The following is a 22,471-nucleotide window of genomic DNA, read 5'->3' as shown; positions in this document are numbered from 1 at the left end:
CATTTTTTCAATGTGATTATCCCTTATTGATTTGAAGGAGTTTTCATTATGTTGTAAAGGCTAGTCCTTTATTAATTATGTGTGTGATAAGTATCTTCTCCCACTCTGTACTCTATGGGGTTTTCCCCTAATTTTATGCTGTCTTTTGATGAAAAGAAGTTCTTTATTTTAATCTAGTCAAATGTATTAGTCTTTTCATTTACAGTTGGTACTTTCTACATCTTCTTTAAAATTCTTTACCTTTGAGATCATAAAGATACTCTCTTATATTACTTTTAAAAGCTTTAATTGTTGTCTTTCATATTTAAGCCTAGAAATGATTTTTGTGTGTGCTGTGAGGAAGGGAATTTTTTTTCCCCATATGGATATCCAACTGTTCCAGCAGCTTTTATTGAAATGCCCATCTTTTCTCTACAGCATCTCTGTCATACCCAAAGTGACTATATATGTTTGGGTCTGTTCCTAGGCTCTCTATTCTGGTCCATCAGCCTATTTGCCATTCCTATACTAATACTATACTGTCCTATTTACTATAATTTATAATAATTCTTGGTCTATTATAGATCAAATTCTCCCAATACCTTGACAAATTTTGAACGTTTACACTTCTTTGTAAAATTTTAATTTCCTTATCAATTTCCACAAAAACCAAAATGAACAAACAACAATAACCACCTGAGGAAATTCTGATTTGAGATCTAATGTAATTTATAAACTAATTTAGGGAGAATGGTCACTTTTACCATATGGAGTCTTTCAATTTATGACTTGTAACAGCACTTCAACCAGTTTTAAGGGTTAACTTGCTTCAAGCTTATGCACTTCTTGCTTCCTGACCTAAATAAGTCCCTTGGTCTTTGGCAGAACTTACTTTCCTTGAGCTTTGTAGACCACTGGCCTTAAGGAGTGAAGGACCAAACTTTGCCAGAAGATAAGGCCTGATTACATTCTCAAGTAGCTGCTGCTGATGCCAGTAAGTCTGTTCAGGGTCATGTCGTCATAGGACTAACTACCTGGGTACCTACTTCTCCTAGAGATAGCCTCCCTCCCTTTTCTTCTGCCATCCACTTTAAATCCCTGCAGCTACACCTGGACAGTGATGATGGTCTTTGAGATGTGAGGCCACCATCTTCCCAGGCTGCCAGCTTCCTGAGTAAAGTCACCTTTCCTCTCCCACCATCACTTGTCTCAGTTGTTGATTTTCAAGTGGCAAACAGCTGAAGCTGAGTTCAGAACAGGTTCTCTGGTAACAAACTCAGTACCCCTCCACTTATTTTAGGTCTTCCTTAATGTCACCCAATAATGTTTTATTATTCTCTACATAGAACTGGAACATTAGCACAGAGGTCATGTAATTATGTACACATTTACAATTATGTGTTCCTAATGAACAGAATCTTTCATCGTGTTTATCACTAGGAGTGCTTTTGATTGATAGTGATGGAGATGTATTAGCTGTATTTAGGTTCCATTTTAGGTTCCAAATGCTGCTGCTGTTAAAATTTCCACAAGCTTAGTGGCTTAAGACAATACGAATGTATTATTTTACAATTCCGTAGGTCAGAAGTCTGATACGGGTCTCACTGGGCTAAAATCAGATGTTGGCGAGGCTGCATTTCTTGCTAGAGAGATAATCCATTTCCTTACATTTTCCTGGTTCTGGAAGCCCTTTGCCTCCACCTTCAAAGCCAGAAACATTGCATCTCTCTTTGCCTTCCTTCTACAGTCACTTCCCCTTCTGACGGATTCTTTTTCTGCCTCCCTCATTTGATTACATTGAGCCTACTCAGATAATCCGAATAATCTCTATACCTCAAACACCTTGAATTAAATACACCTGCAAAATCCCTTTTGCCAAGGAAAATAACACCTTAATCTAAGTGTTTGTGTCCCCCCAAAATTCATGTATTGAAATCCTGATCCCTAACACCCTCGTACTTCGTACTTCGAGGTGGCGCCTTCAGGGTGTGATTAGGAATGGGATTAGCACCCTTATAAAAGGGGTCCTAGAAATCTCCCTTGGTTAGTCTCTCAGTCCTAGCCCTGGTCGTAGTGGTTGCCCTCAGAGAAATCCTGGCTTTGGCTTTTGCTAACTGATCACTGTTGTAATTTCAATTTACTGTTCTTAACCACCAACAACAAAAGCCCTCTCCCCACTTTGGAGATCCCTTACTTTCCCTGCAAATTTAATAATGAATAACATCATTTTTCTCAAGTCTTTGGGGGTTTTTTTGCTTGTCTTTTTTTGGGGGGGCAATGGAATGTGGTAGGCTGTATAATGGCCCCCACATAGGTCACTATTCTAATCCCCAGAATATTACGTATATGGCAAAAGGCACTGGGCAGGTGTGATGAAGTTAAGACTCTTGCTATGGGGAAATTATCCCAGAACATCTGGTTGAGCCCAATGCAATCACAAAGGTCAGTTGTTTCAAGAGAGCAGGTGGAAGTTCAGAGACGGCAAACTGAAGTAACTTGTGAGCCAAGGAATGCCTGCAACTTCTAGAAGCTGGAGGAAGTTAAGGAATGGATTCTCCCTTGGAACCTACAAAAGGAACAGTTTTGCCTGCACCTGGTCTAAATGTAATTGATTACTCAACATCTCCACTTGGATGTCTAATGTAAATTTCAAATTCAACATATAAAAAAGAAAAACTCCCAATTTCTGCTTTCAAAATACTTTCTTCTACAATTCAGTTCTTTCAAGTTGCTCACAATGTCTCCTTTACCTCATACTCCACATATAATATATCTACAAATCTTACCAGCTCTTTTAAAATATGTCCAGAATTGTCAGGTTTCCATCATCTCAATCACGACCTCTCTGGCCTAAACCACTATCACTATAGCTGGGATTACTGCAATAACTACCTTTCACCAATTAATATAGATTTATTTTCCACCAGCTCCCTCTCTATGGTCTCTGGGAGACAGAAGACTTTGTCTCTCATTTAGTGCAAAGAACCCCCCCCCCCCCCCCCCCCGGGCCCCATGCAACCTCACAGAAGCTCTACTTGCTAGAATGGATAAATATTTTATACCACTATGTATACAGCAACTCGTTTAAGATATCTGTGTGAAAATTAGCTGTAGGAGCCTTTTACAAATTAAAGGGGGAAAAAAAAATCCAGAACAAAGCACTTAATGAGCAAGACGGGTCGGCTGGCTGAAGCAGTTTCCATAAGCCGTCCCTGTTTACCTCAGCCAGACAGGTTTTCTGTTTAAGCCAACACTTCTGTTTTTGACCACTGTGGGTGGGAAGTTTCTCGCTCCACTCGGCACCACACCCTTAGTTGACCACCTAAATACCTCGTCCTCGTCCCGCCTCGGCGACGGGTGAGCCCACACGGCTTCAGGCTGGCAGATGCACTTGAACCTTCCAGGCCTTCCCAAATGACACTGGAACCTAGACCACTCGTACGACTTTAGTCAGAAAAAGGGGCCCACTTCTCGTTGACCTTCTCCACTGTACTAGTAACTTAAAATTTAAAAGCCAGGGAAGAAACTTTGGAAGACTGAACCTTCAACCTGGCTGCTGGTTCAGGAGCAAAGAGAACCCGCCAAAAAGCGTATTCCTCGCCCGCCTCTGGGGTTGATGGGAAGGGATATCGGCGTCAATTACCCTGACCCAAAATGGCAGTTTGTCGATCACCCACTGGAAGAAGATGAAAAGGGAGAACGAAAGCATCATTTTCTTGATCCATCATGGAGACATAGTTTATACGGGGAGAAACAGTCAGGGACGACAAAGCATCCAGATGTTAGAAACTGCTGGACTACCGACGTAGGTGACTCTGACATAATCCAAGATGGCGACAGCGAGTATAACCCGGAGCGTAAAGAGGCGGTGATTACCGTGATCCAAGATGGCACTGGCGTTTGAAACGAGCCGAAAGGCGGGGAGCGTCAGGAGTGTCTTTGCCCTCTTTCAAGATGGCGGCCGCCGTGGGCGCTGTCTCTGGCTCCGCCCCGCGAACTCGACCCCGCCTCTCCCTTGTCCCTCCGCCCCCTCGCGGTGCCTTGTCCGGGCGGCGGTGTTCGCGCAAGGAGAGCGTGTTCCGGTCGCTTGACATGGCGGCAGCGGCGGCGACTGCAGCGACGAAGGGGAATGGGGGTGGGGGGGGCCCGGGCCGGAGCCGGCGAAGCGGGCAGTGCTCGGAAAAAGAAGGGCCCAGGTCCTCTGGCCACGGCGTATCTGGTCATCTACAATGTGGTGATGACGGCCGGGTGAGGCCGGGGCTCGGGGAGGCGGGGAGTAAGCCGGGTCGGGGAGGGGGCTCTGCGGCCGCCGGAGCGGCCGGGCCCGCGCGCGGGGCAGCCGTGGCGGCTGGTGTCAGGGGCCGGGCTCCGGGGCATTGTGGGCAGCCGAATCGGACCAGGTGCCTGTCCGGGACTCCCCCGTGGGCGAGGGGCCGAGCAAGTTCTCAGGCACTGGGTGTGCCCGAGCTGGAGTTCCCGGGCTCCAGGGAGGCACGGGGAAAGTCGCTCTGGCGCTGGTCAGGGGTCGTTCTGGGCTGGGTCAGGGGGTGCGGCGTGCCGGCTATCCTGCGGCGCGAGGAGAGACCCGGCGGCAAGTCACGAATACGAGCCATTTCCCCCAAGGGGAGTAGAGGGAGCTGTGGCTGCAGAGTGACCATTTATTTAGGCGGCTGTTTTCAAAATCCAGACTGAGCTTTAATCCGAGAGGTAATGGAAAAGCGTTCAAAGTTTTTGACCAGTGACATGAGCAGAGCTGTGCTTTAGATGAGCTGAGACTTTTTAGGGTGGATTGGGGTAGGGAAGGTGAAAGGCGGAGTTATTGGGAGGAGGGAGATAGACGCTTTAAACAGGTTTTACCTCCTCTTGTTTCTCCATTTTAGCCCATCCCTTGTCACAGCAGGTTTTTAGTTCTAGTTCTGACGCTATCTGTGTGACCTTTTATAAATCACTTTGCTTTTCTTGTCCTCAGTTTTTCATCTGTAAAACTAAAGAGTTTGGATTAGGTGATCTCCAGGGTTCCTCCAGTTCTTTGATCCCTTAGTTTTGGTGCGGAGGATCACAGGATCAGACAATTTGTTATTTTTTTTATATTTTATTTTTAAGTACTCTCTACACCCAATGTGGGGCTTGAACATACAACCCAGAGATCAGTAGTCGCTTGGTGTACCGACTGAGCCAACCATCATTTGTAAAAGATTTTCGCTAACATTTTATTATGAAAATTTTCAAAGATGCAGAAAAGTTTAAAGAATTGTAGGGTGAACATCTAGTTTTATTTATTTTTAAAATGGGTACTACATTGGCAGGTGCATAATTCAAAAATATACCCAAGAGCATACAGTGAAACTCCCTCTCACCCTTCCCTTCCACCCAGATCCCCTCCTAGGAGGTGCTAATTTTGTGATTCCTCCAGATGCTGATGAAAGCAAATCTGTACGCACACATAGACACACGCCCTTTTTAACACAAATGCTAATGTCAGATTAGCATTTCAGCACCTTGCATTTTTCACACAGTTATATAGGGAGCATTGTAGACTTGATTGCTTCATTAGAAATGGCTGGTGTTGAAACCTAGGTTCAGAGAGGTTGTGACTTTCTTGACTTGCTGGTAATCTAGATCTAAAAACTATTTCCCTTGATTCCCAGTTCAGTGGAGAAATAATACAGATGCAAGTTTTCTTTATTGTGAAAATGGTCAGAGTGATTTTTAAAAAAACCTTTCAGGAGTTCGTATTTGTATTTATATGTAAATTCTTGTAGGCAAGGCCATTAAGGAGAGCATTGGGCTGGAGAGAGATTTTAAGGTACACTGGGGAAGAAGGAAAGAAGCCTTTATTTCTAGGTGTTGGAGGATGGGGAGTGGTGTCTTAAGCCAAGAAAAGAAAAAGAAATTGGGATTTTGAGAGAAAGTAGTCTTTGTGTGTGTGTGTGTGTATGTGTGTGTGTGTAGGTTGCTAGTCCTGGGACAGTTATATCATTAAGGATTTCATTTCTTTTGCAAATTCTTATTTGATAATCTTTGTATGATAGTTTCTGAAAATAACATATACCATATAACCCATTGCCTAGTTAGGATTGTACATTTGTTTAGGTAAATCTGTTACTGCTTTTATGGAGACAAACCTTAATAATAAAGGTCCATTTGTTTCACTATGGTACTTAAAATTACGGGGCTGGAGAAATTCATTTTGAGAAGGGCAGAACAGAAATATAACATTCACAGTGATATGCCTAAGTGTTCCCCTGTTTTGTGTTTTGCATTGATCTATCCCTTTTTTTTACTGAATTGATTTTCGGAAATTCAGCTAAGAAAATCTTTTTTTTTTTTTTAAACCTTTTATTTTTACCTTTTTTCTTTTTTTGCTTTAAAGATTTTATTTATTTACTTGACAGAGAGAGAGTGAGAACAGGAACACAAGAAAGGGGAGTGGAAGAAGGAGATGCAGACTTCCCGCCAAGCAGGGAGCCAGATGCGGGGCTCCATCCCCAGACCCTGGCATCATGACCTGAACCAAAGGCAGACACTTAATGACTGAGCCACCCAGGCGCCCCTTTTATTCTTATCTCATTTGCAATTTTAAAAGAGTAGGGTATGGGTATGTTTCTGTGAGATACTTGTGAAAACAGTTTAAAACATCTTTCCTCCACCCTATTATTATTACAGAGTCTTTGACTGCACAGGCCATTTAAAATTTTCCTTTAACAGCTTTTTTCTCTTGTCTTAGACTTTCTGGCACTTAATTTAGCTGCTCAAGGACCAATTTAGCTTATTCTCTCCATTTTGGCCTTGTTCTCAACAGGCAAGTTTGCCAAAAAGCTGAGCTCCAGATGGGTGAGGTGCCACTGTGCTTTTGCTGAGCACTCTTGCTTGGGTGCTGGTGGTGTAACATTTCTGTGCATTACAGCTTGGCATTTGAGGGCCATAGTTGATAAATCTGGGTTACTGATTCTTGAGGTCACCTTTAACAGTATGTGTTGTCACCAGATTTTCTATTACCCCCAGTCCTATTTTCCTACCTTTTTTTTTTTTTTTTTTTTTTAATATCCTGATTGCTGTTTTTCCTCTTTCTCATAGGTGGCTGGTTATAGCAGTTGGTCTGGTCAGAGCATACCTGGCTAAGGGTAGCTATCATAGCCTTTATTATTCCATTGAAAAGCCTTTGAAATTCTTCCAAACTGGAGCCTTACTAGAGGTAGGTCCTGAGATTTGTTGTTCTTATTGGTGTCTATTGTTAAAAATTTGAAAACTTGCCACATAGCATACTATAATGTTGATGACTAGATTATCTTTTTGACAGTCTAGATAAGGTAAAATCTCATTTAATCTATATTACCCAGAACATATCTTACATTCAGCTTCTATTGAAAATCAAATGAAACAAGCGTATAATAGGATTTTTTTTTTTTTTTTTTTTTTTTTTTTAATTCTAGGGAAATCCTAGGAAAGTGTTAGCAAAGTCAGATACTTTCAGCAGCCAGGTTATAATGGAAACAGGGAAGCCGGTGAGTGTAGGATGTCAGACATGGTAGGTACAAGAAACAGTAGAGCCTGACTACATGCATCAAAACATTTTTCTTAAATAAACGTTCATCAGTTTCCCTGTATTAAGAGTAGCATATCTAGTTCTGTCTCCTGGGGTCAGTATATGTTAGCATTTTTGAGTTGCAAGTGACAGAAATCCGATTCAGAGTATTTTGAGCTGAAAAAGGAATTTACTGGCTTTATAGTTGATAAAGATAAAGGGTTAACTTACTGACTCAAAGGAACCAACTCAGGAATGAGACCCAAGGATTTGACGTTGTCAGACTCTTTCCATCTCTCATCTCCATTTATGTCTGTTTCTCTTTGAATGTTGGTCTTAGCCTATCCTACTGCAGACTGCCTTCTCCACATAGTAGGAAAGCGGGGAGGAGTTATTTTACTCTGCATCTGTATCAAAGTTCTAGGGAAGGATTCTTTTTGGCCTTACTTAGACCTGTGCTGTGAGATTGTTGATTAGCCAGGTCTAGGACATATGCCCATCCTTCTGGCCAAGGAACTGTAGGCTTTGTTAATGGAAAAGGAGGAATGGGGTAGCTTTGGGCACACAGAATCAATAGTTACTATAGTTCATAATGGTTAAAAAAAAAAAAAAACCTTCAGGTTGCAGCAAAAATCTGGTGTTCGGTTTCATTTCACTTAGCCTCCAGGGCAAGCCCATCGTGACATTTGGATGGATATTACCTTTTACTTCCAGGAATTGACATGTAACACTTTAATCTCTCAGCTTCACATTTGAAACAGAAAGTTGTAGTTTTCCTCTTTTTTTTTTTGGTTTTTCTTTCAGAAAGCAGAGGTTTCAAAACTGTCCATTTTACACATTTTAGTCAGATGGTAGGGGGAAGTGAGCTTCCAGTTGCAAATCAAGGACCCATACTCTAACTCTGCTGGTTTGATCATTTCTGTGAATTTGAGCAAGTCATTTATCTCTTGTCCACCCCTTCTTCTCATTTGTGAAATAATTGGGTTAAAGTAGGTTTCCAAAATCTCTTCCTGCCCTAACAGTTTGAGTCTGAGGGAACTTCAACAAGTCCTTGTGTGGGCCATTTGTTAAACTTGGAGTTTAAAAATTTTTGTGGAAGGTGCCAATAGTAAGTAAATAGTACTTTGCCTCTCAGAGCTTTGGCCAAGACAATTCTCTTCAGCCACAGAGAAGCTTTGGGGCCAAGGCCATGAGAAACTGCCCCAATGCTTGACATGGTACACAGTTGTACTCGATTGGAATTCTTCAGTAATTTAAAGGGGTTCTATCTCTATAAGCTTTGTGGTATTGGAAGTACAATTTTTTAAATTTCAGTATGTCTTAGAGAAGGTAGTGATGTTAATATGTTTTACAAAATCCACTCAGGAACCAAATCTTAACACTTTGAAGGATTAGCCCATTTATCCCTATAGAATTTTTAACAGGGATTTAAGAAAACATTTTGGATTTTTGGTTTTATCTCTGTTATCCCCACTCAGAACCAATTAGGTGACAAATCCTGGATTTGATTTTGGGAAAAGAACTTTGCAAAATGAAGTGAGGATTCCCAGGAAGAGCGGGAAGTTAGCTTTGCAGTTTCAGTTACAGCAGCAGGCCCCTCAACCTGGGGCAAGAGAACCGACTTAGGAAACTGTGTCTCCTGAGTTGTTGATGAAGGAACGTTTCCTGCCTCCGAAACCTCTATCGTCTAATAATTACATGTGCACAGTGTCGTTGTATTACAGATTAGTTATCCTTCTGGGAATGATTGATATTTGACAATATATCTTGTTTGCTAGAGGAGAAAAGGAGAGAATGATTCCAGGGAGGTCATTCATTTATATCTCTGTATGCTTGATATCGTTGTACTTTTTTTAACTGAAGAATAATTAACATACAGTATTAATAGTTCCAGGTGTGAAATAATGATTCAGTAGTTCTGTACATTACTCAGAGCTCATCAAGATAAGTGTACTCTTTATCTCCTCTATCTGTTCACCTATCTCCTGCCACCACTAGTTTTTTTTTTATAGTTAAGAGTCTGTTGGTTTTTTTTTTTAATTTCCCAACATTCTATATCTTTGATTTTTATCTTTTTGCATCTTTTTTGCCTTATTTTAAATTATAATTCTGATATAGTTAACATACAGTGTTGTATTAGTTTGAGGTGTACGGTATAATAATTCAACAATTCTGTATAGTACTTAGTGCTTATCATGGTAAGTGTGCTCTTAATCCACATCATCTATTTCACCCATCCCCCACCCACCTTCCCTCTGGTAACTGCTGGTTTGTTCTCTAAAGATAAAAGTGTATTTTTTGATTTGTCTTTTTTTTTTCTTTGTTTGGTTTCTTAAATCCCACATATGAATGAAATCATATGGTACTCGTCTTTCTCTGACTTATTTCACTTAGCATACTTTCTAGAATCATCCATGTTGTTTCAGATGGCAGGCTCTTTCTTTTCTATGGCTGAGTAATATTCTGTGTGTGTGTGTGTGTGTGTGTGTATGCATCACATCATTGTATATGCACACCACTATAAATGAGGTTACTTACTTGTATTTCTGTACGCTGAATTTTTTTTTAATATTTTATTTATTTATTTGAGAGAGAGCCGTGAGTACATGAGCTGGGGGAAAGGGGCAGGGAGAGAGACAAGCAGTCTCCCTGCTGTATGCAGAGCCCAAGTAGGAGCTTGATTCCAGGACCCTGAGATTATGACCGGAGCCAAAGTCAGACACAACGGACTGAGCCACCCAGCTGCCCCTGAAGATTATTTGTTAGTAGCTTTTGTGGGAGTTTGCTTAAAAAGCGAATAGAGATGACTTGTTGTTTGTGAGAAGCTTCCAGTTTTCTTAGGAAAATGTAACACTATACTTTTCAAAAGATTTAAATATCAGGCAAGAGCAAATGGGATGGAGTTGTTTCTGAGGAAATTAATGTTTTGCAAAATGGGTGCAAAGATATGTTGAGTCAGTGATACAATAATATAGCATTTTTATAAAAAGACACAAATCCTAATTTTTTTTTTACATTGGAGAACGTCTTGAGTGCATTTTATAGATAATTTTGCAAGGTACTCCACAGGGGATCCTTTGATTAAGTATGCATTTGAATTGTTGTAATGTGTGCTATGGAGGTTGAGCCCTTACTGCTAAAGACCTTAAAATTTTATTGGGTAGATGATTATACTAGGGCTGTTGGCTGGAGACTACAGAAACCTCCTTAACCAACTTAAATGGTAAGGGGACTTAGGATAAGTTTATAGGATAGCCCACGGAATCCAAAGACAGGGATACAGCCTGTAGGGAACTTGGGGATTTCTGCTCCATCTCTTATCTCTGCTGTTCTCTCTTTGTCTAGTTGGAAATGGAATCCTACTCCCAATTCCGCTTTCCCAGTGAAGGGCCTAATTTGTCTATCTTGAATCAGGGTCTCATTCCTGGACCTGGTAGACAGCAGCAAGGTCACATTAACCATATAGAAGTTGGAGGGAAGGGGTAATTTCTAGAAAAAGTGGTGCTAGTTGGAAAGCCCAATAAGTATTTATCAAACTACTGAAACAAAATACAACCAACACCATAATGTACAAAATGATTTCTAAATTGACAGAAAATAAAATATACTGATAATCTTATAAGCCAAGAGGTGAGTGTATGAATACATATGGTGTGTCTTGAGTGGAATCTTGAGTAATCCTGAGAGCTAATTAACATAGGTAGCAAAAAATAGATTTTTAAAATGTCATTCATGGATGAACAAATTTCCATACCATAAAGTTAATGAATTACTGATACATGTTATGACACAGCTGAATCTTAAAAAGATTGTGCTATGTGAAAGAAGCCAGACACAAAGCACTACACACCATATGATTCTGTTTATGTGAACGTCCAGAGAGGCAAATCCATAGAGACAGAAAGTAGATTAGTGGTTGCCAGAAACTGTGGGGAGGAGAGAATGAGGAGTGACTGCTAATGGGTACAGGATTTCTTCTTAAGGTGATGATAGTATTCTGGAATTAGTGGTGATGATTGCATAACCTTGCAGACATACTAAAAACCACTGAATTGTACACTTAAAATGGGTGAATTTAGTGGTATCTAAATTACAACTCTTTTTTTTTTTTTTAAAGATTTTATTTATTTATTTGACATAGAGAGATAGCGAGAGAGGGAACACAAGCAGGGGGAGTGAGAGAGGGAGAAACAGGCTTCCCACTGAGCAGGGAGCCTGACTGTGGGACTCAATCCCAGGATGCTGGGACCATGACCTGAGCCGAAGGTCAATTAGGTTAAGCGAAGACGCTTAACCTAATGAACCAAAGACGCTTAACCTAATGAACCACCCAGGTGCTCCTACAACTCAGTTTTTAAAAAATTCATCTCCAGCTGTGGATAAGTTTTCTTCACTTTTTTTTTTTTAATCTGTGATATTCACTGATAAGGAAAAATTATCTTTCCAGCTTTGTTAGAGTTGAGTTAAAGATTAGAATTTAGTAGGGATGCCTGAGTGGCTCAGCCGGATAAGCGTCTGCCTTCAGCTCAAGTTGTGATCCTAGGGCCCTGAGATCCAGTTCCACATCAGGCTTCTTGCTTGGCAGGGAGTCTCCGTCTCCCTCTGCCGGCTGCTTTCCCTGCATGTGCTCAATCTCTTTCACTCTCTCTCTCTGTCTCTGACAAATAATTAAAATCTTTAAAAGAAAAAAAGATTAAAATTTAGTAGATTGAGGGGCGCCTGGGTGGCTCAGTGGGTTAAGCCTCTGCCTTCGGCTCAGGTCATGATCTCAGGGTCCTGGGATCGAGCCCCACATCGGTCTCTGCTCAGCAGGGAGCCTGCTTCCCCCTCTCTCTCTATTTGCCTCTCTATCTACTTGTGATCTCTCTATATATATCAAATAAAATCTTAAAAAATTTGGTAGATTAATGATGTATTATGACATTTTAAAATTATTTCTGAGAGGGGCACCTGGGTGGCTCAGTCAGTTGAAGGGCCGACTCTTGATTTTGGCTCAGATCATGATCTCAGGGTCATGGGATTGAGCCCTACGTCAGACTCTGTGCTCAGTGGGGAGCCTACTTGAGATTCTTTTCTTCCCTCTCCCTCTCCCTCTGCCTCTCCTCCAACCCTCACTCGCTTGCTGTCTCTCTAAAATAAATCTTTAAAGAAAAAGAAAATTATTTCTGAGAGAATCTGGATTTAGTTAGCATAAAACTGTAATTATAGCAAAGACACTTTAAATACTTATAATTAGAGAAGCCTCAGTGAGTGGCAGTGTGATTCCAGTGGTTTTAAGGACTGCTCTGCAAAGACATTAATTGTCGAGACTGATACAGATCATCTTCAACATATGTACATCACTATATATACCACGTAACTGACCAATGTCCAGCTGGGAATGCATATGGGACCACAGGGATTCTCTTTCCTTCCCATCCTCTTCCAGATCCTTCTATCGTTTAGAACCCCCTCACCTACGAAAAGAAAGGGAAAAACACCCCAGGCTTATTTGCAATCTTTTCCTGGAGTTGGTCTAGTTTATAGGATATCCCACGGAATCCAAAGTGGGTCTGCAGTGGCAGAACTGGTTCCAGAGAGGCAGTGGGGGAGCTTTTGTTGGATATTCTTACCCCACTACCACTTTCCAAACCCTGTCGCTGTAATCTGGTCTGACTCATTTTGCCTCACCTCATAACTTTCTTCTGTTTAATTGCATATTCAGGAAGCTGATTCTGAGTATTTCTCTAAAATACAACAAAATGTTAAGAACTTGCAGTGTCCTTAAGAAGGGGGGGGGGCTCCCATCTTGTCTCCCTGCCAGTTTTTCTTTCTGTTTACCTCAAATACTAGATGACTTTTTTGTATAGAGATACTAGGAGGTTAAGTTCATTATTAATACAATAGCATGCTTCAGGCACATCTTGGTCAAGTTTACTTTTGTGTACTTGTCTGGGGACATGACCACCTTTTGTAATATTTTCCTTCCTTGTGAAAACATGCTAACTTCCCAGTAATAATAATCTTAAAAAAGAAATTTTGAAACACAAGCTATATGAACATTTTAGACTACCTTTATTATAAGACTTGTTTTAGGAAAACAGACCTCTAAAAGAGGCTTTTGAAGAGGTAGCAGAGCATAGGGGGGATATCCAACACAAAGGACAACAAACCTCAGACAAGCCACCTTCAGAAACAGTGTGAAAACCAGAGGTAAAATATAACTTGGTGTAATTAAGAAGTGTCACAACATTAGAAGGGAAGAGGGAGCCTGGGGAAATGGAGCCCACCCACACAGCCCTTACTGTTAGATAACTTAAGCAAATAGAAGAAAATTGAGACAGCATTCAAACAGGTAAGACAGCTAATGGCTATAGAAAAGAGTGGGCAGAAATTTTTTTTTAATGAAATGAAAATATTGATGGTATCAGTACAAGGCAGGAAGGAGGCCATAGTACAGATAAATAGGTTATACTAAAGAAAAAGAAAAGGTAAAAATTCCCACTTACAGTCAAGATTAAATAGATTACAGAGCAGCTGTTGGGAATGTTCAGAGTTCACCACTTGAAATGTAGAAAAGAACATTACAAAATATGTAGTTCCAAATGGTTCAGAGATACTATGGTTTTGGTGGATTAGCTAATGTGTGAATGACTATCTGAACAACAGAAAAATGAATATATGGGAAAGTAATGAAATTCTACAGACTAATAATAATGTAATAGAACTAACATATCTAGAAAATGGATTTTGGCTGTACAGCTTGTCAAGAAGTAAGGGCACCAGCAACAGAAAAGGTTAGAACATATAACTCATAAACAATCAGGAAAAATTCTAGAAAACTTTTCTGAACTGAAAGACCAACTTAGTATGGCTATTGAGAGTATTATGGAGTTCCACACTGAAGCTGTTTTTCAAGAAAAAAAATCCTTTCACTTCTTGGGCACCTATTTGTTAAATTTCTAAACTCAAAGATAAGCAATTTCTTTCTTTCTTTTTTTTTTTTTAGAAAGATTTTATTTATTTGACAGAGATCACAAGTAGGCAGAGGCAGGTAGAGAGAGAGCAGGGAAGCAGACTCCCTGCTGAGCAGAGAGCCTGATGCAGGGCTAGATCCCAGGACCCTGAGATCATGACCTGAGCCGAAGGCAGAGACTTAACCCACTGAGCTACTCAGGCACCCCAAAGATAAGCAATTTCTGGCAGAAAAGAGATCTTAAAATGTAATAGTAAGACAGCCTAGGACTTTAGATTTTGAAGAATAAAAAAAATCCACATGAATTTAGGAGAAAGCGTTAGGTGCCTAGATAATCTTGCAATTTGCTACAGATGGAGACATTTTGAAATACCTACAAAAAGTAATGAAGCCTTGAAAGAACCTTATCAAAGGGTATTTAACTCCTAGGTAAATAAACAAAATTAACCAAGCATTTAGATGAGCATTGTCCAGTAGAACATTCTGCAGTGATAGCGTTCTGAATCTGTACAGTTTGAGACAGGGGCTGGTAGTCACAAGTGGCTATTGAGTCCTTGAAATGGGGCTGGTGGGACTGAGAAACTGAGTTGTTTTGTTTTTTGTTTTGTTTGAAGTAGGCTCCAGCATGGAGCTTCAACTCACAACCCTGAGATCAAGACCTAGGGTGAAATCAAGAATCAGATGCTTCACCAACTGAGCCACCCAAATGCCCCAAGAAACTGAGGTCTAAGTTTTATTTATTTTTAGTTTAAATTTCAATAGGCACATGTGGGCAGTGGCCACTGCACTGGGCAGCATGGCTTAAGAGCCTGATACAGATTGCTGGGTGTCCATTTGGAATTTCATAAGATAATTCAGATCTTACACAAGTAGAATGAAGTGGGAAGGAGAGTGAGCAAAAGAAGGCATTGTAAATTCTATGTCAATCCAGAGTTTAACTTCATAATTCATAAGGTGAAAATAATGAGAATAATTATTAAAATATGTCAATGTTTTCAGATTAGGAAAAATTCCTAGGAAAAAAGCAAGTTGCAGATACTGGAAGAGTTGTGGAAGGATACATATTAAATTGCTACTGGTACTTATCCCCACGGAGGGGTGTGGTATTGGGGGGAGAAAAAAAGAGAAGTTCTCCTCTTTACTCTCTGTATTTTAGTGAGTGTCTATATATCACTTCTGGGAAGCTTGAAATAAAAAGAAGATATAATAAATATAATATATAATACATGACAGGAAATAAAAATGAGAAAAACAAGATTAAAATTTTTTTTTTAAAGGAAGAAAAATAGGCAGCTGAGATAGATTACCTTGTGATTTAAAGTGAACTACACACAAAGCAAAAACATGCAAAAATAAAGTACAGGATTTTACATCTGTTGTTAAAAGAAGAAAAAGGAGCAGTAACAGTAAATCTACAAGGTGACTGAGTATAGCATAAATGCATCATTTCTAATGTTTATGCAAATACTCATTAATTTTTCCAAAACAAAATGTTATAGTGATGGTTAACAGTTTAAAAAAACAAAATTCTGCAACCTGTTTCTATGAAAGACAAGTTTACTGGAGCACAAACTAGTCTGCCATGACCAAGCATACAAGAAAAGCAGGAGCGCCTAGTTATAGCATAAGATAAAGTTGCTATCAGCAGAAGCCAAAGAGAAACTGTCAGAGTTCACAATCTGTCATGCAGGAGGAACATGGCAAACACGTGGGTGGAATTAGTTGATGGGTAAATGATTATCATAGAAAAGCTGGCAGAAATGTTACAGAAGTAAAATTAGAATTGTACTTAAGTGTCACAGTATATGTAAAAGAACACTGGAGACAAGAAATCTGGGTACTTAGACTTGGTTTTGCCCCATGGTCTTTTTTTTTTTTTTTTTGAAGATTTTATTTATTTATTTGACAGACAGAGATCACAAGTAGGCAGAGAGGCAGGCAGAGAGACAGAGAGGGAGGGAGGAGGAAGCAGGCTCCCCGCTGAGCAGAGAGCCCGATGCGGGGCTTGATCCCAGGACCCTGAGATCATGACCCGAGCCAAAGGCAGAGGCCTTAACCCACTGAGCCACTTAGGTGCCCCTTGCCCCATGGTCTTAAACTCTCTGCAGTGAATACACAGATTAGATTACCTTAAGATTTTCCCAGGGGTGTGTGTGTGTGTGTGTGTGTGTGTTTTAAAAGATTTTATTTAGTCAGAGAGCAAGCTGTGTAAGGGGCAGAGGGAGAGAGAGAATCCCAAGCAGATTCTGTGCTCAGCAAAGCCAATGCAGGCCTTGATCCCACCACCCCAAGATCTTGACCTGAGCCTAAATCAAGAGACACCCAACCAACTGAGCCACCCAGGTGCCCCTGGTTTTTTCCCAATTTTAAGTTCAGTAAGGGTTCAGCATCTTACTATCAGATTATGAAAATAAAGCAAGTAATGAATTAATGAATTACAGAGCTGAATATAGCAAGAAAGGTAAAATTAAATGAAAAAGAGAAAATAATGGTAATTAAGGGAATTTCACCTATTTTCTCTTTTAAAAATGGATGTTAAAGGATTTTATTTTTTATTTTTTTTAAGATTTTATTTATTTATTTATTTCAGAGAGAGAGAGCGCACACGTGCATGAGAGTGGAGAGGGTCAGAGGGAGAAGCAGTCCTCACTGAGCTGGGAGTCTGATATGGGACTTGATCCTAGGATTCTGGGATCATGACCTGAGCTGAAGGCAGTTGCCCAACCAACTGAGCCACCCAGGTGCCCATGTAAATGATTTTAAAAATGAGTTTGGACTGGGGTCTTTGAGGGAGTCCAATAAATACCCCCTTTTTCTTGCTTATGTTCTGAACATTGAGAAATAACTCAAAGGAATTGCATCAGAGTCCTAAAAATCAACTGTATAGTGATAAAGGCCTAGCTGGAAGCTGTGTGTTTGTGTGCAAACTGAATGGGTTTGCTAACTGAACTCCAGAATTAGATTACCACCCACCCTGCCCTAGGCAGCAGCGACCAGGGTGGCATGGAGTAAATAGAGAGCTTGGAGTTCTTTGTGAAAACCCCAGGGTAGGGCTGAGTTGAGCTCTCCCCATTTATTCTTCTCAAATTTACTGTTCAGATGAGTCATCCTTTCCTGGGATGAAGTGATTAACAGAAAAAAGAATTATTTGGGAGAAAACTCTTCTTATAGAAGCCAGCAGAGCGGGGAAAGGTGTTTCCCTCTAAGTTTCCCTAAGTGCTGTATATTCTTTACAGGGGGCAAAAAAAAACCCAGAAGTATAAAGAATAAAATGTATAGAGTCAATGTTTTGAGAGAAAATGGAACGATACATACATACATATGGTATGAGAATTTTCAGGAGTAGCCAGATACTGGTAAACATAACTCAGGTTAGTTCTGGACCTCCTATACCATGAGTGTGGTAGACATGTCTTAGAGCTGCCCAGCTCAGGAGAGTTTGTCCTCCCTGGAACTTCTCCCAGTTCCACGGCCAGACTTGTCTTTCCTGATAGCAAGGGCATCTCTACTCCCTGACTCCCTGTCACGCCATAGCTGGCTGGACTGATCAGATATTTTTCTCCCAAGAATTTGGAATATTGGGTTGAAAGAGATTGGTGCCCACTGTAGCCCAGTCATATTAAATCCATGAGCTACAACTAAGGTCTCCAGAGCTGCTTGGGTTCCAGTTCCTTCCTCTTGAGATTTGCTACACATTTTATGAGAGTGCTTTTATTGCCACAGTAGAGTTGCTGTGTCTAGATGTCTTACTGCACCTAAGAGAGTCCCAACTCAGTAAAAGTTTGTCCTGCATCTGCTCTGACTTTTGTATATCCCCCCAAGCTAACCACCCTATAATACAACTTGATAGTTTTGTAGTACATATTAATATTAAAATATCTTCATGAGAAATTAAACCAAAAGCTTTTAAGTTAAAATGAAGTTGTTATCTTAGTGTTCTGTTGCTGCCTAATAAAGAAAGAAATCACAAACTTGACTTGTTTTTAAAATAACATTAATTTATGAACCCAAGGCTGTGGAAGTCAGAGACTGGGCTTATATTGGTTATCCACATAGGGCCTCACGAGACTGAAATTAATGTGTCAGTCAAGCTGCCTTTTACCTGTGGGCTCTAGGGAAGAATCTGCTTCTAAGCTCGTTTAGCTTGTTGACAGAATCCAGGTCTTGTACTTGAAGTTTGGAGGTCCCACTTCCTTGCTGGTTGTCAGCTGGAAGTCACTTCCTGCTTTTGCCACCAGCTCTGCTTTTATAGGGCTCACCTTGTTGGATCAGATCTACCCATATAATCTCCATACCTTAAAGTCAGTTGATTTGGGACTTTAATTACTTTTGTAACATGCCTACACTGCCGTACCTAGAATAGTGTTTGGATAACCAAGGGACGGGAATCATGGGGAATCATCTTTAGAATCACAGTTATATGAAGAGGGAACCCAAGTGAAATAAAGATACCATCTCAAAATAATTGAGTAATTTGTTCACTCTGCACATTATACTCTGTAAGAATTGCAGCATTTCCAACTTGCATATTTAGCTGAAAGGAATTTCAGTGCAATAGTGTTGTTACTGCCAATGCGATGAAACAGACTGAAATTATGTAACAGGTGATTTGAGATTGCTGTTTAGACTTCAACTATTAAGTTAGTGGAGGTACATGAAATATAGGGATCTTGTTGGATTTTTTTAAATACAACTCTGAATAATATTTCCTATTACTGCCTTCTTGGGGATCACCATAGCTCTTCCGTTTTATCCTATAACTGTCACCAGTCTATTACACAACTGCTTTATTGCCTCATGCAGTATGGGTTTGTTTTTATCAACTCCGTCTCTTCCTTGTTGCACCATTCAACAGAATATAGGCAGATGAGCTTTCTGTGATACTTTCTTCCTTCCCTATCTCATGAGTCCAATAAATACCTCCTTTTTCTTGCTTACGTTCTGAACATAACATAAAGGATTATTTTGACACCACAGTTAGAAATAAGTAAGACCAGGCTCATTCATGATGATATTGAACTTGCCTTTTTTTTTTTTTTTTTTTACTTTGACTGTTATTTACCTTGGTATATTATTCTGACTTAAGTTAGGATAATTTTCTTATGTCCCTTACTATCTTAATACTGTTTTTCATTCTAGTGTTGGTCTGCACCTCTGCTCTTTCATTGTCCTATACTGCTTCAGAGTGCTTTCTGATATTCTTATTTTTAAATCCAAACTTATTTCTCATAAATTGTCACATATATCTGACTACCTTATTATGTCTCCAAACATTTGTATAGTGAAATACATATTTAAAAAAAAATAAATTACTATTTCTTCTTTACGTATCAGAACATTGTATTGTTAAAAAACTTTTTGGGTAGGTAGATTCTATCCTCTGTGAATTTCCTTTCAGGATAGAAGAGGCATTATACATTGTATACCATTAAAAGGGGGAGATTGGGTCTACTAGAACAGAAACCTGTTATTCTGTCACACAAAGAAAAAATGATAGCCCTCAAACACTATACAGCTGACCCTTACACAACACAAAGGTTGGGGCACCAACCTCCCATGCAGTCAAAAATCCATGTATGACTTTTTAGTCCCTAAAAACTTAAGTCCTGATAGCCTACTGTTGACCAGAAGCTTTACCAATAACAGGAACAGTTGATAAACACATATTTTGTGTGTTACATGTATTCTTTGCTGCATTTTTACAATAAAGCTAGAGAAAAGGAAATTTTATTAAGAAAATTATAAGGAAGAGAAAAATGCAGTAACTGTATAGTATAGTACAGTATAGTAGTAGAGTGAGGCACCACACATCACCTCATCCTCACCCAAAGTTAGCAAAGCTATTTTTGAGAGTGACACCTACTCTGTGCTCCTCTTCCCAAGAGTGTAGGAAACCACATGGCAGGCACAGTTTAGGGGAATTCAAAGAACCGGTGAAAGCTGAGCAACTTTAAACCTTATTGCTTGGTCACTTGCTTCCCCTGACCCCCTTTGCATGGTTCTGTTAGTTTCTGCTTGTGGGAAATGCTAGCAAGCTTCTAGAGGCTGCCCCTTGGGTGTTGGTTCCTAGCCTCAGAAAATTTTCAGCACTGCGGACAGCACCCCTCCCTGCTTTCCTCTTTACAGGCTAGGTTTCTGCTTGATGCTATCCTGTCCCTGGAGTTCTCCTGGGACTTTTACTACTGGGAGGCAGGTTATCATTCTGTGGTCCTTGAACAACACTGGCCAGTGACTGGCCCTGCCACTTTGTAAAGAATTCTCCCCAGAGCCGGTTCCTTTGTACCTCTTAGTTGAAGACCTCAATGAACTGAGCATCCCTGAGGTGGGTGGTGTGATGAATGCCAGGAACAGGCTTGTTCCTTGTTCCTTTCCCAGCGTTTTCCACATCTTTCCCCCACCTTTCTTTCCCTTCCAGTCACTTGGCAACCTCTGTCTTACTTGTTAATCACAATATGAAATACATATTTGGGGCACCTACCTGGTGCAGTTGGTTAAGCATTTAGCTCTTGGTTTCAACTCAGGTTATGATCTCTGAGGTCATGAGATTGAGCCCCATATCGGGCTCCTTGCTCAGCAAGGAGTCTGATTAAGACCATCTCTCCTTCTCCTGTGCCCCACCCCCATTGCTCTCTTTCTAAAATAAATTTTTTTTTAAAAAGGAAATATGTATCTATTGAAAAAAAAATCTGAGTGTAAGTGGACCCATGCAGTTCATACCATTGTTATGTAAGAGTCAACCTTATACCTTTTCTGTAATGTCCTGTTGTTAATCAGCCTCCTGGGTGGGCATCTTACCACATACATGGATGGATTTTCTGTGTACTATTATCTGTCTTGTCTCAGCATGCTCTTTATTCATGTCTTTTGTTCCTCATTTAAATCTACAGACATATTTTATTTTCCTCAACTTTACAGCAGGAGGTCCAAATTATCTTATAATACTCACGTAGTTGAGATTCTTAGCAGCATTTTCTTTGAAAAACATAAGATTTGCAGTATAGTAATTCTTTTCTTATCAGTTATCAACAAGTCTGTGAAGTTTTATTTTTTTAATCTAAGCCTCTTTCACTCACCCTTCCCCCAAAATTTAGAGATTAATAATGTTTGAGCACATAGTCTTATCAGGCATATTTTAGATGAGTCAAATCTTGTCAAGTTTTGGTTTCAGCAGATATCTTGTAACTAATGAACAGTGAGATAATGATAAAAAAATCAATAGAGTAGAAAGAGAGCCTGATTCTGGACATCACTTACTACCTTGGGGAATTCAAGCAGCTTTTCTAAGCCTTGGTTTTCTCATCTGTAAGTAAAGATATCTGCCCTGCCTATTTGCCAGGGTTGTTATTAGGACCAGACAACAGAATGACTTATACAGAAATGTAAATTCTAAAATGTACTACAATAGCTGATAGCTCTTGTCATCCAGAAAAGCTTTGGTCATTAAGTAATATTGTAGATGGCTTCTGATTACTTTTTTATTAACTTATAAGTTTCAACTATGTGGCTTTATAGTTGGTTATCTGTATACACTACAGAGTGATCACCACAAGTCTAGTTCCCAACCATCACCATATCGTTGTCCCCTTTTTACCCACCCCATTAACTCCCTTCCACTTTGGTAACCACTAGTCTGTTCTCTGTGAATTTGCTTTTGTTTCATTTTGTTCACTTGTTCAGTTTTTTAGATTCTACATATGAGTGAAATCATATGGTATTTGTCTTTATCCATATGACTTATTTTGTTGAGCATAATGTCCGCACAGTCCAGTCCATCCATGTTGTAGCAGATGGCAAGATCTCACTCTTTTTTATGGCTGAGTAGTATTCCATTTTATAAATATACTACAGCTTCTTTATCCATTCAGCTGTTAATGGATACTTTGTTTCCATATCTTGGCTGTTATAAATAATACTACAGTGAACATGGGGGTATATCTTTTCAAATTAGTATTTTTGTAGTCTTCAGATAAATATGAAGTGGAATAGCTGGGTCAGATGATAGATTTATTATT

The 22,471-nt window shown here is 40.0% G+C and overlaps 1 protein-coding gene across 1 annotated transcript in view; it reads left to right on the top strand.

Annotated features, from left to right (window-relative positions):
* The first annotated feature begins 4,056 nt into the window (after positions 1–4,056).
* The window catches only part of HACD2 (3-hydroxyacyl-CoA dehydratase 2), a 120,988-nt gene continuing 102,573 nt past the window's right edge, over positions 4,057–22,471 (top strand). Inside the window, 3 exon segments of the mRNA XM_046003289.1 lie at positions 4,057–4,116; positions 4,118–4,227; positions 7,057–7,174. Coding sequence (XP_045859245.1) covers positions 4,072–4,116; positions 4,118–4,227; positions 7,057–7,174 — 273 coding nt within the window. The 5' untranslated portion in view covers positions 4,057–4,071.

The sequence above is a fragment of the Meles meles genome, chromosome 4 (genome assembly GCF_922984935.1).
Source record: "Meles meles chromosome 4, mMelMel3.1 paternal haplotype, whole genome shotgun sequence".
In the NCBI taxonomy this organism is placed as follows: Eukaryota; Metazoa; Chordata; class Mammalia; order Carnivora; family Mustelidae; genus Meles; species Meles meles.
The sequence above is the reverse complement of the archived record's forward strand: the minus strand, read 5'-3'. Positions and strand labels throughout refer to the sequence as shown.